General features: G+C 40.5%; 1 protein-coding gene across 4 annotated transcripts in view; it reads right to left on the bottom strand.

Annotated features, from left to right (window-relative positions):
• The window catches only part of scaper (S-phase cyclin A-associated protein in the ER), a 321703-nt gene that overhangs the window by 45360 nt on the left and 261525 nt on the right, over nucleotides 1–14818 (bottom strand). For 3 of the 4 annotated variants that reach the window (XM_072552951.1, XM_072552954.1, XM_072552953.1), the window contains 2 exons: nucleotides 14242–14479; nucleotides 11060–11209 (listed from right to left, as the gene is read on the bottom strand). In XM_072552951.1, the coding sequence (XP_072409052.1) occupies nucleotides 11060–11209; nucleotides 14242–14479 (388 nt within the window). The remainder of the gene's footprint in view (nucleotides 1–11059; nucleotides 11210–14241; nucleotides 14480–14818) is intronic. The other variant, XM_072552952.1, reaches the window with a different exon arrangement.

Below are 14818 nucleotides of genomic sequence, written 5' to 3'. Positions count from 1 at the left end.
GCCACAAGGCATCCTGTCCACTGTTGGATCCAAAAGACAATTGAAATCCCCCCCCCATAATAATGTGCCATTTCCAAAACCACTCAACTTAGAGAAAGCACTAATCAAAAATTTGAGGGGATGCACTGGAGGACAGCAGACATTTAAAATGCCATATTCCTCCCCATGTATCAGAGCTTTGAGTATCACAAACCGTCCCTGCTCATCTTTCACCTGCTCTAATAATGTGAACGGATGATTTTTCTGGATAAGTAGCAAAGGATGAAAAGAACACTTGGTCATAATCCCCCTATTGTAATTTAAGGTGTTCCCCATCAAGGTGGGTTTCCTGCAACAAAGCAATATCAACCCTTTCCCTCTTCAGGCTAGAAAGCACTTTTTCCTTTTAACAGGCAAATGACTTCCCTTAATGCTCCAGGTGCACCATTTAATAAGACACTTCGCCATATCTCCTTTCAGACACCCTTGAACCCCTCAGAGGGAGAACCCTGCTTACAAAGCGCCGAGCATAAGTAAAGACTCAGAGTCGAAGAACTATATATACAAAGACTACTCTATCATAACTATAAACAACTATTACTACCAAAAAACTACAAAGAAAACCAACTATAAAACCTTGAATGGAAAACTCTTCCCCCTGCCCATAGGGGGCACTCACCCTTCCCATTCCCTCCTTCACAGCTCCTTCAAACCCGGACTGTGCCCTAGTCTTAGGCCAGAAAAAAAACCAAGATGATATTTAAATCAACAGAAAACAGACCAAGTCAGGATGGCCACTCCACCCATCCCTGGCTTCATGTCACCCCTGCTTGTAACTAAAAGAAAACAGAACAAACAAAAAAAAGGGGGAAAGACAACAAAGAACATCCACAAAACTTCCCATCAGAAAAATCCAACTTATTCCAAGGGCTTTTCCCCCCTTTCCAAAAAGGGGATTATTAGGAAGAAAGAAAGGAATAAAAAAAAAGGAAGGGAAAACATGGGGAAAGATAGAAAAGAGAACAAACATTAACCATATTCTTCAGGCCAATCCGTCTATGTTAAAGTGCCTACAAAGTTTTTAGCTTTATCCGCTGAGTCAAATTTCTAAACTGAGTCCTCGTGGCTGAAATGGAGCACTGTGGGGTATCTCATGAAGTACTGGATGCCCAGGTTCCTCAGCCTCTTTTTAACTTCATCGAAGGACTTCCTCTTTCGAATTACAGCTGCAGAGAAATCCTGGAAAAACATGATTTTTGAACCCTTGTACAGCAGTGCCTGCGGATCTTTTCCCAGGGATCTGGAAACTTCTATGACTTTTTGCTTGTCCTTATATGAGTGGAGGTGCACTAGGACTGAGCGGGGGCGCTGCACTGGGCCTGACCTTGCAGTGTAACCCAATAAGCCCTTTCAATTTGCACTTGATGTGAAGGCCCAAAAGCTTCAGCAGCCAGCTTTCAAACAAGCTGACTGGCTGCTCACCTTGGTAAAAACAATAACTGCAGATGCTGGAAACCAAACACTGGATTAGTGGTGCTGGAAGAGCACAGCAGTTCAGGCAGCATCCAATGAGCAGCGAAATCGACGTTTCGGCTCACCTTCCTCACTTTCAGGGAGCCCGACAATTCGGAGATTTATCCTTCGACCTCGGTTTTCGAGGTTGTCGATATGGTCTTGCAAAGCCCGTACCTCTCGCTCCAGCACCTGGATACAATTGAATGAAGATTCCATCGCAGCCTCTGAGGCCTTAGTTCGACCCTCCACCTCCTCCAGCCTCTCCCCGAGGCCCTGGATCTCCTGCTCGTGCTTTTGCAGCATGGATGCGATAGGTTGGACCTGGGCATGAATCTCCCCATGGATCTCCTCAATCACAGCCTCAACTTTCAAGGTAAGTCTCTCCATCGCCGCAGCCAATTCCTGTGAGTCTGTCAGGTCCCCGGGGGGGTCAGGAGAGGCTGCTGCTGCTGCAGTCTCTGGTGTGGTAGGTGCTGCAGGGAAGTGTCCTCCCTGCTGCTGCTTGCTTGCTCCTTTTCCCTTTGGCATCCTTCCTACTCCCAAATATTAACAAGTATATGTTCTGTAAGGTTTTAAACTAATAATTCCACCACATAAGTTGGCCAGGGATAGCAAAAAACAGCAGTATGCTTTGGCTGTTAGGCAGAGATGTCCACAGCAGTTCTACAGAATCGCCGCCATCTTGTAGAGTCCCTCTAAAAGTCGTTTATGATATTCACCTCAACTATTCTACATGGCGGCAATTTGCATAGTGTCACCACTTTCTGGGGTAAAGAATTTTCTCCTGACTTCCACTATGAACTTATTAGTGGCACTCATATTTATAGCCCCTAGTTTTGATTTCCTTTAGATGTAGAAACATCTTTTCTGCATCTACCTTATCAAAGCCATTCATAATTTTAAATACCTCTCTTACCATAGAGATGTACAGCATGGAAACAGACCCTTCAGTCCGACTTGTCCAGGCCGACAGATGTCCTAACCTAATCTCGTCCCATTTTCCAGCACTTGGCTCATATCCCTCTAAACCGTTCCTGTTCATGTACCTATCCAAATGCCTTTTAAATGTTATAATTGTACCAGCCTCCACCACTTCCTCTAGCAGCTCATTCCAGATGCGCACCACCCTCTGTGTGAAAAGGTTGCCCCTGAGGTCCCTTTTAAATCATTCCCCTTTCATCCTAAACGTATGTCCTCTAGTTCTGAACTCCCCCAACCCCAGGAAAAGACTTGGTCTATTTGACCTAGCCACGCTCCTTATGATTTTATAAACCTCTATGAGATCACCTCTCAGCCTACAACGCTCCAGGGAAAACAGCCTCAGCCTATTCAGCCTCTCCCTCTAGCTGAAACTCTTCAACCCTGGTAATATCCTTGTAAATCTTTTTTGAAGCTTTTGAAGTTTCACAACATCCTTCCTACAGGAGGGAGACCAAAATTGCACACAATATTCCAAAACTGGCCCATCCAATGTCCTGTACAGCTGCAACATGACCTCTGAACTCCTATACTCAATGCTCTGACCAATAAAGGAAAACATACCAAATACCTTCTTTACTAGATTCTGGATTAGTGGTACTGGAAGAGCACAGCAGTTCAGGCAGTATCCAAGGAGATTAGTGGTGCTGGAAGAGCACAGCAGTTCAGGCAGTATCCAAGGAGATTAGTGGTGCTGGAAGAGCACAGCAGTTCAGGCAGTATCCAAGGATGCTGCCTGAACTGCTGTGCTCTTCCAGCACCACTAATCCAGAATCTGGTTTCCAGCATCTGCAGTCATTGTTTTTACCTTCTTTACTATCCTATCTACCTGAGAGTCCACTTTCAATGAACTATGAATCTGCACACCAAGGTGTCTATTTAGCAACACTCCCCAGGATCTTACTATTAAGTATAAGTCCTGCCCTGAGTTACCTTTCCAAAATTCAGCATGTCATATTTATCCAAATTAAACTCCATCTGCCACTCCTCAGCCCATGGACCCATTTGATCAAGATCCTGCTGTACCCGGAGAACCTTCTTTGCTGTCAGTTCTCCCTTGTCTAAAGAACCCCAGACCATTGAGTAATTTTTGATAACTTCAACAGTCAATAGCTAGTACTTCATCAATGATTGAGTGGACAATGGGAACTTCTCAGGTTATTGGAAGGGGGATGTTCTCAAGGTTGGACACACCACACTCCTCCTTACTTCTACAGCCACCTCTGTGCATGCCTGCTTGGGTTGGAGAGATGGTTCTCTCACTCCTGTCCTCGAGTGTGCTCACATCATTTTAGTTACTTAGATTCTGCAGCAGGCACTCATAAGGAAGACAGAGTTAGAAAAGAAAAAGGAACTTGGGGATCAGCCTTACTTGATTTCCTCTTAAATTCCTAAGAGTCTGCCACCAAAACAATCCAACTGATGAGTGTTACAATGGTTTGACTAAAATCAATATTCAGATGATCACCACTGGTATAATTTTGTATGAGCTAGCTGGGTTCTTAGTCATCATAATGTAGATACGTTGCCACAATCTTCTTTTTCAGTTAGGAACTTACAGGGTTGCTTTGCCTAGTGCCATAAAGAGAAGCCTCTAAGTAGTTTGGCAAGAAGAGGCTGTTATTGCAACTGAGTACAAATTACACTGGTATGATTGACATTTTTATAAAGACTGCCAAGAGTTCTAGATGATAGGTCTATTTCCTCTGAAATCCAGTTCTGCTTTTACCAACTCAAATCCTGATGACATTATCAGATTGGATGGAATTTAAAGCAGTCTTCTTATTAACTCTTTACAACCATTAGTGAGCTCTTCTGAAATGAGAAGTTTTAATTAGAAATAGTTCCTTTGACAGATCGATGTTTCATCCCACCCTTCCTCCCTAATTGGCTGGGAATCCTGGAGACCAGCTATTAATCAGTTTGCTCTAGTAGACACATACATCAAAGGAACGAGTTCTGAACTTGAAAATGGTCCTGTCACTGTTTCCAGAAAATAAGTAGTAAGATTCTACTCAGAGTGAGTACATTAGTTAACTGTGGAGGGTAACAAATCTAAATATGATATTATCCAGTCTCCTGCTGCAATCCACATTTTGAAGCAACATTCATTGTAGAACAAAGATTCCCTGGTTGAATATTACACTCCTGAGTCCAAAGCCAGAGGACAATGTAGCATCCCAACGACAATCCTATAACTGAGCTTTGCCACTTCAGGACAGACCAGGAGGGACTAAAGACTTTTTGATCTCTGTACGTTTTTAAAAATCAACACTTTGCTCCCTTTTCACTTTCAATTTGTTTCGATAACAAGTTATAGCTAAATGCAACAGTGGAATAACAAAAGCAATACAGAACTGAAATAAATTCTTGACAAGTATAATGTGATGCTGCCTCTACCAAGGTAATAAATTTCAACATGGGAGATTATTGTATGTCAGGGATTTTGAAAAATAAATATCATTACACTTCTGCTCATTTCAAAACATCAATTTGAGCTGTTTTTACATGTTGTCATTGAAAGAGATGTACAATGAAGAAATAAGAGAGAGTTACAAGTAGACACAAATATATACCAACAGCTGCAAACTTCAATTATTTTCTTCCAGAGAAACATGCCAAAAAAAATTAAGCTTCAAGCAATTAGGAGCAAGAATTTCAAAGTATTCAAAGGAGATATGTTGAAAGTTGATTACTTGTATCTGCAGGTCATTATGCAATCATTAAAGACCAGGTTTTCTGCTGCACCTATATCTTCAATTCTGTCCTCTTGTGTACATTTCAATAGCTGTCCAAATTGATGCCTAGCAATTTGTTAAAGTCAAAAACTTGCAGTTTCTTTATTATTTGACAACCGTTAAGGCTTCCTGGTAACCATACCCCAAATATTTCTCTATGGTACCAACTGGACAACCTCCAACTCCTCTCCCCAAGGAAATTATTGGTGTCAACATCAATGTATTATTTGGAAGGCATGAGGATTTTAAATCGTGACACAGGCGCGAGTTAGGGCTTTGCGTATGAGTCAAAGAATAAGGCCTTGGGTTTTGGGGAAATAGGTGAAATCAGGATATCGGCAAAGTCTACATTTTGCACTATTAAAATGGATTAACTGGAGTACAGTATGTGTCAAAACTTGCATTGTCAGGTATTAACAGACAGAACACAGAAGTCAAATTTTTATTTGCTTAAAAGCTTGTATTTACACATTTCATACCATGCAATTCCAAAACTGCAGATCTTCTTCAATCTGTTCCTATAGAAATTATTTTTAATCAGCCTATTTGGACATGTTATATCACATCTTTGGGGCAGGTGAGATTTGAACATGAACCTTCTGGCCCAGAGGATGGGGCACCACCTCTGGGTTACAAGATCTTAGTTTACACAGACAAAAACTGTGGTGTGTTCCCAAATAACACCCTACAAGTGAATGCAATTAACAGCCAATTGATGTATAATTAACAATTTACTGGAAACAGCGCATAATCTAATCAGAGATAACTAGATGTTAAATGAAGCTCTGAATTCATTGTTAATTACCAACATCTGTTTAGTGATAGGGATCTGCTTACAGAACATTATCAAAGTTTCACCTTAAGGAGAGAGGGTATAATTTTTTTTAAGAGTTTAACCTCATGTAGCAGGAATAATTCTGCTTATAGAGATTTGACTTCACTTGTATTATTACGTTTTGTCAAGTACTGGATTTCACTGAAGTACATTTGCAATTTCTTAAACTTCGCTGAAAGACATTGCAACAACAGAACTTGAAGATGATGCAACCTGAGTTTAATCTTGTCCCAATTTCCCCACTAGCTGAAACTCCCCTATGTTAATGTGCAACATATACATCTGGTTAGATAATTTTTAGAGAAAACAGTATTTTCACCAATTTGCTTTTGCCAATAGCCCCTCAAGAAACAGAGAAGCGATGGCCTAATGGTATTATAAGTGGACTGTTATTCCAGAGACACAGACAATGTTCTGAGGACTTGGGTTTGAATTCCACCATGGCAGATGGTAGAATTTGAATTCAATAAAAATCTGGATTTAGCAGTCTAATGATGACAATGAAACTACCATCAATTTTCAGGAAAAATCCATCCGGTTCACTAATGCCCTTTAGAGAAGGAAACTGTCACTTACCCGGTCTGGCGTACATGTGACCTCAGACCCACAGCAATGTGGTGACTTTTAACTGCCCCTATTGGGGATGAGTGATAAATACTGGCCCTGCCAGAGATGCCCACACCTTGTGAATGAATACAAAAAGTGCTCTTCTGATGCACCAACCTGACAGTAACTGAACAACAAGGAGAAAGTGAGGACTGCAGAGGCTGGAGATCAGAGTTGAGACTGTGGTGCTGGAAAAGGACAACAGGTCACGCAGTATCCAAGGAGCAGAAGAATCGACATTTCAGGCATAAGCCCTTCCTGATGAAGAGCTTATGCCCGAAATGTTGATTCTCCTGCTCCTTGAATGCTGCCTGACCTGCTGTGCTTTTCCAGCACCACATTCTCAACAGCAATTGATCAACAACTCATTTAAAATTGCCCTTATAATAATGGCTGTTCATGGCAATGGGAACTATAACAAAACATGGTTGTTATAACCAAGTCTCCAATTTTGACTCAGTGAGCATCAATTCTCCTTCAATGAGTGGGGACAAAGGGCCTATTTCCCTGCTGTAGCACTCGAAGTGAGAAGGTGCCCGAAACCTACCCTTCAGAAGAGTGTTGCGTGAAACATTAGATGAAGGTCCTTTCTGCCCTCTTCATAGGAGGGAGAATGTAGAGTTCTCCAAGTGGCCAATCCCTCATCAAATATTACCAGAAAGGAGAATATCTGGTCATTCTCCTCGCTGTTATTTATGGGACGTATGATTGCATGAGTGTCACTCATCACCTATCATGCCAAGCCTGACTGCTGTCTTGGTCCAGTTGTGTGCGGACAGACTGTTTCAGTGGCAAATCATACAGTGCATTATATCATCAAAAGCAAACATCAACATTGCTAACGTTATGGTTAAGCATGGCCTGGGGCACCATGGTGTTACAAACAGGGAGCCTAAGATATACATGATTTTAGTTGAGAACTGCCAGTGAAAACAAAGCAAAATAAATGTGCCTCCAATCTTCTGGGGTAGCAGCTAACCATGTTAGGACTGATGACCTAGCACAACATAAAATAGCTGACATAACATCAGTTTCCTCCTCAATGCTGCACTTCCTGAGCCATACGAGTAACATATAATTGCCATTTGGGTAGCACGGTGGCTCAGTGGTTAGCACTGCTGTCTCACAGCACTAGGGATCTGGGTTCAGTTCACCCTTGGCTGACCACCTGTGTAGAGTTACAATTTTCCTCATATCTGTTGGGTTTCCTCCGGATGCCAATCTTCTCCCACAGTCCAAAAGGTTAGGTGAATTTGCCATGCTAAATTGCCCATAGCGTCCAGGGACTTTGTCCATCCGAGTCGAACACTGGCACCTCCACATCATCTTCAGGGATGTACAGGCTAGGTGGATTAGCTATGGGAGATACAGGGCTACTGGGATAGGGTATGGTCGTGGCTCTGGGTGGAATGCTTTTCAGAGGATCAATGTAAACTCAATGGGGCAAATGGCCTCCATGGGAGAATGCCATAGGATAAAATAAAGAATGGGTGTCATTCACTGATTTCGAGGGATGGCTTGAACTACTCAAGAGGATATGGATAAAGGCTCGGATGTGAAAACTGAGATTCGCAACCAGTGTCAATCTGCTAGCTAGAACGTTTTTGGAAGTTTATATTCATCAGGAGCCAGAAAGATACAAAGCAACTACTGGGGAGTTACACAGTACAGGCAATGACACGTTTGTCTTGAGTAGGTTGGAAATAAATATAAAGCTTCATGTCATTGCTTAAACACTTTTTTTTAATTTGTTCATGGGATGTGGCTATGACTAGCTGGGCCTGCATTTATTGCCCATCTCTAATATCACAGAGGGCATTTAAGAGTCAACCACTTTGCTGTGGGTCTGGATTTATCTGTAGGCCAGACCAGACAAGGTAAGTAGGTTTCCTCCCCTAAAGGATAATAATGAGTTATATTATGAGAGATAATAATAATAACAATAGCGGTTACACAGCCAACATTAGGTTAGATTTTCTTTTCCAGACATTTATCGAGTTCAAATTTTACCATCTGTAATAGTGGGATTTGAAATTATGTCTCCAGTGCATTAATTATCGAATGATTTCACTAGTAAGCCACTACTTTCCAATTTCTTTCATCTGGATTATGCAAAACATATATTACGTGGATATTTGTCCAACTGAAAAGAAGTCTAGAAAAAAATCCACACAATCAAAATGACATCCAATCCAACACAATTAGAGATAAATTTAGTCATTTGCTCCAACTTAATATATCCAATCAGGAAGACCCCAAAGTCAAAACAAAATCAGAAATTAATGGAGAAATTTAGCAGGTCTGGCAGCATCTGGTGAGAGAAAGCAGAGTTAACCTTATGGGTCCAAGTGAGTGGAATCTGTGTGCAGTCCAGTTTGGGTGGACTTTGCATGATCTCCCAGTGTCTGTGTGGGTTTCTGCTGGTGATCTGGTTATCTCCCACAGTCCAAAGATGTGCATGCTCGGTTGACTGGCCATGTTAAATTGCCTCAAGTGAATAGGGATGTGCAGTCTAGGTGGATTAGCCATGGTGAAAAGCAAGTGCTAGGGTGGGATGCTTTTCAGAATGTCGGTGCCTCTTCCCATACTGTAGGGATTCTATGACCCTTCTTTAGAACTCTTTGTTTTGAAGGTTCACTGTACCCAAATCATTAACTCTGCTTTCTCTCTACAGATGCTGTTAGACCTGCTGAGTCGTTTGTTTTATTAAGTCATAAAGCTCACCTATTCTTGCATCCAAAATTCTTGAAAGGCTTCCAGGATTGTCATTGCTACTTCTATTCCTGGAAGTTCATACTCTGCATTGTCATTCATTGTGTGAAGAAGAATTTTTGCATACTTGTCTAAAAATTTAAACTTTTTACTAGCTTGGGCAGCACGGTGGCACAATGGTTAGCACTGCTGCCTCATAGCGCCAGAGACCTGGGTTCAATTCCCGCCTCAGGCGACTGACTGTGTGGAGTTTGCACGTTCTCCCCGTGTCTGCGTGGGTTTCCTCCGGGTGCTCCGGTTTCCTCCCACAATCCAAAGATGTGCAGGTCAGGTGAATTCATGCTAAATTACCCGTAGTGTCAGGTAAGGAGTAAATGTAGGGGTATGGGTGGGTTGCGTTTCGGCGGGTTGGTGTGGACTTGTTGGGCCGAAGGGCCTGTTTCCACACTGTAAAGTAAACTAAAGTAATCTAATCTAATCTAGCTTGAACCTATTCTCCTTGTCCTACTCTTGCAAGTTAATGTAAATCAGTTTAACAAATTCACCCAATCCCTGAAAATAATTTTAGAAAGAGAAGTCCTGCTTAACTACATCAGGAAAAAACCTAATAGGTCATACCTTCCACCTTCATATACAAGGAAACAAAATCATGCTTTGTTTGCCTCAACTTATTTTTCTGTCCTTTGTGGGCTTTTAGTCAAGGACTTTGGTGTGAACTCACTACCTTTGAATTACAGTTAAACAGAGATCAGGTTCAGCAAATAGAAAATTCACTCTTTAGAACTAAATTACTTATGTTTTTAATAAGTTTCCCAGTAATATGCCACTGTGTAATCTTTTACATTTAAAGCGGCATTTATTGCACATTTTATAAAGTATACTTTTCATTTTTAATATGTCTATCTTTATTTGCAAATTATAATCAGAAGTTCAACTACCAAGAGGCTTCATAAACATACATATATAAAAGTGAAACAGCTTAATAGAATTGCGATAAATTTTGATATGCATATTTTCTTGTCATTTTTGATCTTGAATGTGTGTTTGTGCAGCTGGCCTGACAATATACTCAAAAGAACTGGGAGGGGTTAAAGTGTCGAAAAACTGATTTAATATCAGTGATAGTATAGTCATAGGTCTAGAGCATAACTGAAAGTCTTAGAGGTAATCAAATTCCATTATTTGTGATGTTATTCATTAACATTTTATTGTAGGAATAGTAGTAGGCCATTCAGCCCATGTCTGCTCTATCATTGAATGAAATCATGGCTGTTCTAAACAAATAAAAAAAAGCAAGAGATACATGTGTTTAAGCGACACTAGATTTTGATAGAATATGTTTCATGTACCATGCTTTGGGATCATCTGAATCATAAAACATGCGAAAATACAAGTATCCCCAAAGAAGTGATGACCAAACTTCTGGTTTATGTAAACGTTCCTGACAGGAGTTGAGATTTTTAAACTTTATATTTAAATAAGTTAACAAAAACATGAGGAAAAGCAGATTTACTTAAGGGAATTATGAACATTTTTTAAAAAGTAAAGAGAAATTAGAACAAAACAATTAGCTCACTGAAGCAAATCAGTTAAAACTGCCACAGTAATCCTTTGGACAACTGGTACTTTACCATCTGATGAGGGAGGTTGTTGCTTTTTTCTTTTGAGTTCTTAATGCTCTGTAATTATTGCTTACCTGATTGTCAGGATGGTTTACGGTGAAATAGCCTACGCAGACGATGACTTCATGCAGCAGGTCTTCACAGGTATGATGGTAACAGTACCACAGTAGCGAGCTGACAATGTGGCGGAATGCCAGAGACAGGCCCTCAGCGCCACACACAGACTATCAGAACAAAAAGATATGCGTGACCGAGAAGGGGTTATGGAAGGGTAATGTGTGGAAAGAGAGATAAAGAAAGACGAAATCAAGCACCATTCCAACTGAATAAAGTACCATGTGAAGAGTTCATAAGTAGCTCAACCGCACATGTTCCATAACATCATAGAGCAGCACAGGAAATAAACGGAGTAGGCCATTCAAACCTTTGAATCTGTTCTGCAACTCACCTAGGTTGTGGCTGAACTTCTACTTCAATGTCATTTTCCTACACTATCCCCACATCCATTGGTGTCTTTAGTATCTTAATTTGGCAATTAGAGAAGCATGACTATTATTCATCTATTTGGTTCATTTTTCTTTGTTAAGCTTTTTCTTCTCTCCCTTTTTTTCTATCCTCCTACCACCTTTTGAAAGCACTGATTCTTGCTGGGGTACAGTTCGATGGGCAGTGATTGCTGTCCAAAAGCTTCACAAGTGGTGATTTTTTATGTGTATGCAACCATTCAAGTAATGTAATTGCATTTAATTATGTCCACAACAAATTCTTGCATGTGTGATACCTTGCAAAAGCAATTGAATAACCAGCACATAGCAATTAGGAAAAATAACCTGCTAGACAATGTTTTGCAGCTGAGAGGTGTGAAAGCCAACTGTTGTACCAGCAGTACTGGTCTGATTTGTGTCATCCTTTTCAGCAAAGATTAGGAATAAAGCCAGGGATTTTCTGATTCAGCATTGCACTGATACTTCAATAGTTCATAAGCATCTTATAACTAACTCAAAAGAATATTCCCTTTTTAATTCAATTTACAGCCGCAACAAGGTGCATGTGTATAGAAGGTTTTGAAGCATTCAAAAGTACTTCACAAAATTGCAGTGGTGGAAAGATGGCAGAAAAGATGGATGAACATTAAAACACAAAGCAAAAGTAGGAGATCATTTTGGGGAAGCTAATTCAAAGGGCTGATGCCCGAAACGTCGATTCTCCTCTTCCTTGGATGCTGCCTGACCTGCTGCGCTTTTCCAGCAACACATTTTCAGCTCTAATTCAATGATATGTCAAATAAGTTAAGGAACCTCTAATGGAGGTGACTGTTAAATCAAAGCAGCATGGGGAAAGGTGAGATGCAGTTGGCCACTGAGGTGGAAGAGTAGGAACTCCAGGGGCTGACACAATTGATGAGCACAGTAAAATACACTAGCACTACACATTATCTATAAAATAGAGTATTGAGTTAACGTATACACTGTATCTTGGATTAGAGTGGTGCTGGAAAAGCACAGCAATTCAGGCAGCATCCAAGGAGCAGGAAAATCCAAAGAGAAGGAATACAGGTAGAGTCTGCCTATATTCCTGATGAAGAACTTTTGCCTGAAACGTCAGTTTTCCTGCTCCTTGGATGCTGCCTGAACTGCTGTGCTTTTCCAGCACCACGCTAATCCAGAATCTGGTTTCCAGCATCTGCAGTCATTGTTTTTACCTATGCACTATATCTTGCATATCCTACCATACACACACAAATCTATTAAAAAACAACATTTTGGAATAGTTGAAAGTAATTGAAGCAGTCAAAAATAAGTAACATTTTTCTATACGAGAATTATGTGTGGTGTGCAGGTATGTGTGAACTATTGGATTTCTGGGGATGTGGCTGGTGTTCATCTTATTATTACTGTATATCTTCCGTGCATTTAAAAAACAAGTATGCTCCTATGCATCTGAAAGTCAAGTACAAAGATATCAGGATTCACTAAGACTGAAATATTAATGCTGAAAACATACTACAAATAATTCTTCCTATCAGTTATCTCCATCATTATACTATATTGACTTGGCAGCAGGCTACAAGGGCTCAAATGATCCTACTATAACTTTTGTGCAACATACTGCACTTAAACAAGCACTGGAGACCACAAAGAAGAAAACAATACAGGGAGAGCACTTTAACAGGAAAAGTAGAGACTGACAAAGCTGAAGAAATTTTACAATGTTTCTGAAGGCCGGATGAAGATATCAGATCAGAGTGGTTTTGTTGCAGAATTCCAGAGGACAGGTATGCTGTGAATGAAGTACTGTGCAGCAATATGAGGTTGTGTGTAATGAGGAAACATCAAACAGGAGTTTGCAGTGATATATAATATGGAAGTGGAGGTCGCTCAGCAGATGTGAGGAGGAGGAGGAGAATAGTGATCTTTTAAGTTGATTTCTGAGGTATAGGGAACTTGGCAAAGATTGGCTAGCAGCTATCATACTGAACTTCAGAAAGCTGGTTTCGACACAGAAATCTGGTTCTACGCAATAAGCAAAAATGTTTAATCATTAGGAGCCTTATACCTTTAGCACTATTTTTTGGATTGATTATGCAATATATTTTTGTAAGAGAAATGGTACAATATATTATATTTTGGACATCTCCCTCAGTAAGGAAATAGCAATTTTGATGCAAATTGTTTGTTATCCAATGCTTAATGTTGGGAAGTACAGTTTCATTACTCAATGCACTGCCTCACATTATCAAAGTGGTTACAGGTGATATTAAGAAATGTTAGGATTTCTTCAGTAAAGAGCAACCAGATCACTTCAAGCATTTATTTAAGGTATCTAAGAATAGAAACAAAGTTGGGTCAGTGGAGTTCAGGGACAGATCAGCCAAGATCTAATCAAAGAGTGTTAACAGACTTGAGCGGTTTAAGAGCCTACCAAATGCACTTTACTGCAAGAGTTATGTAAGATTTGAGCACTTTTCTCCTTGCTCCTTTATGATTATAGAAGCCAATCATAGCATCTAAGCCACTAGCAGAACACAGGGTCAGCCAATGAAGCAGAGACTAAAGTATGAAACTGGAACATGTTTGACCTGCATAATTCAGCACCGCATCTAATGGGTTATATACTCAGGTTCAGCTAATTTCTGTAATATACTCATAGACTTAATGAACAGGAAAAATCCGAGCTACAGAAATGATCATTGTTTCCGCTATTTAATTGATAATTCTGTTGATCTGCAATTCATAGTTAACAAAACTCATCTTACCTGAAAAGTGGGAAGGTCCAAAAATGCAAAACTGTTCAGAAAGCGAAGACTCTGGATTGCGACGTGAATGGTGTGCTGTGGGTAGGTTTCTGCAGGCGCGGAAATGTTATGGTCTGGGATTATACCATGAAGAAGGATGCAGTAAAGCATGTTGAGAACACCCACCAGCTCTGTAGATTGCAGTGCTGCAATCAGACCAGTGGGGTCCTGCCTCTTGTTCTCAAATACACCTTGTGACCTGCCAAAACAACAGGTTAACCATCAGGGTAAAAGTGCTGGTGTCCCAGTGAGTTATAATGCCTCAAAGATTGTAAGGTTTGAGTAGTTGAGAATCAAATTGTTTTATGTCAGGGTTACAAAATCACAAAGAACAGGAGGGGAATATTCAACCTGTCCTGGAGGTACAAAATTGGTTTTAATCAACTGCTCTTCCTACATATCTCAACAGTTCTCTATTGTCTGTATTCAAATACATTTTTGAAAGCTGTTGTTAGATTTGTTTCCATCAGATTTTCAGACTGTGTTATATAAAAATGGAGAAAGCGAGAACTGCCGATGCTGGAGATCAGAGTCGAGA

The sequence above is a fragment of the Chiloscyllium punctatum genome, chromosome 33 (assembly GCF_047496795.1).
Source record: "Chiloscyllium punctatum isolate Juve2018m chromosome 33, sChiPun1.3, whole genome shotgun sequence".
NCBI classification, from domain to species: Eukaryota; Metazoa; Chordata; class Chondrichthyes; order Orectolobiformes; family Hemiscylliidae; genus Chiloscyllium; species Chiloscyllium punctatum.
This window is presented reverse-complemented; position numbering and strand designations above follow the sequence as displayed.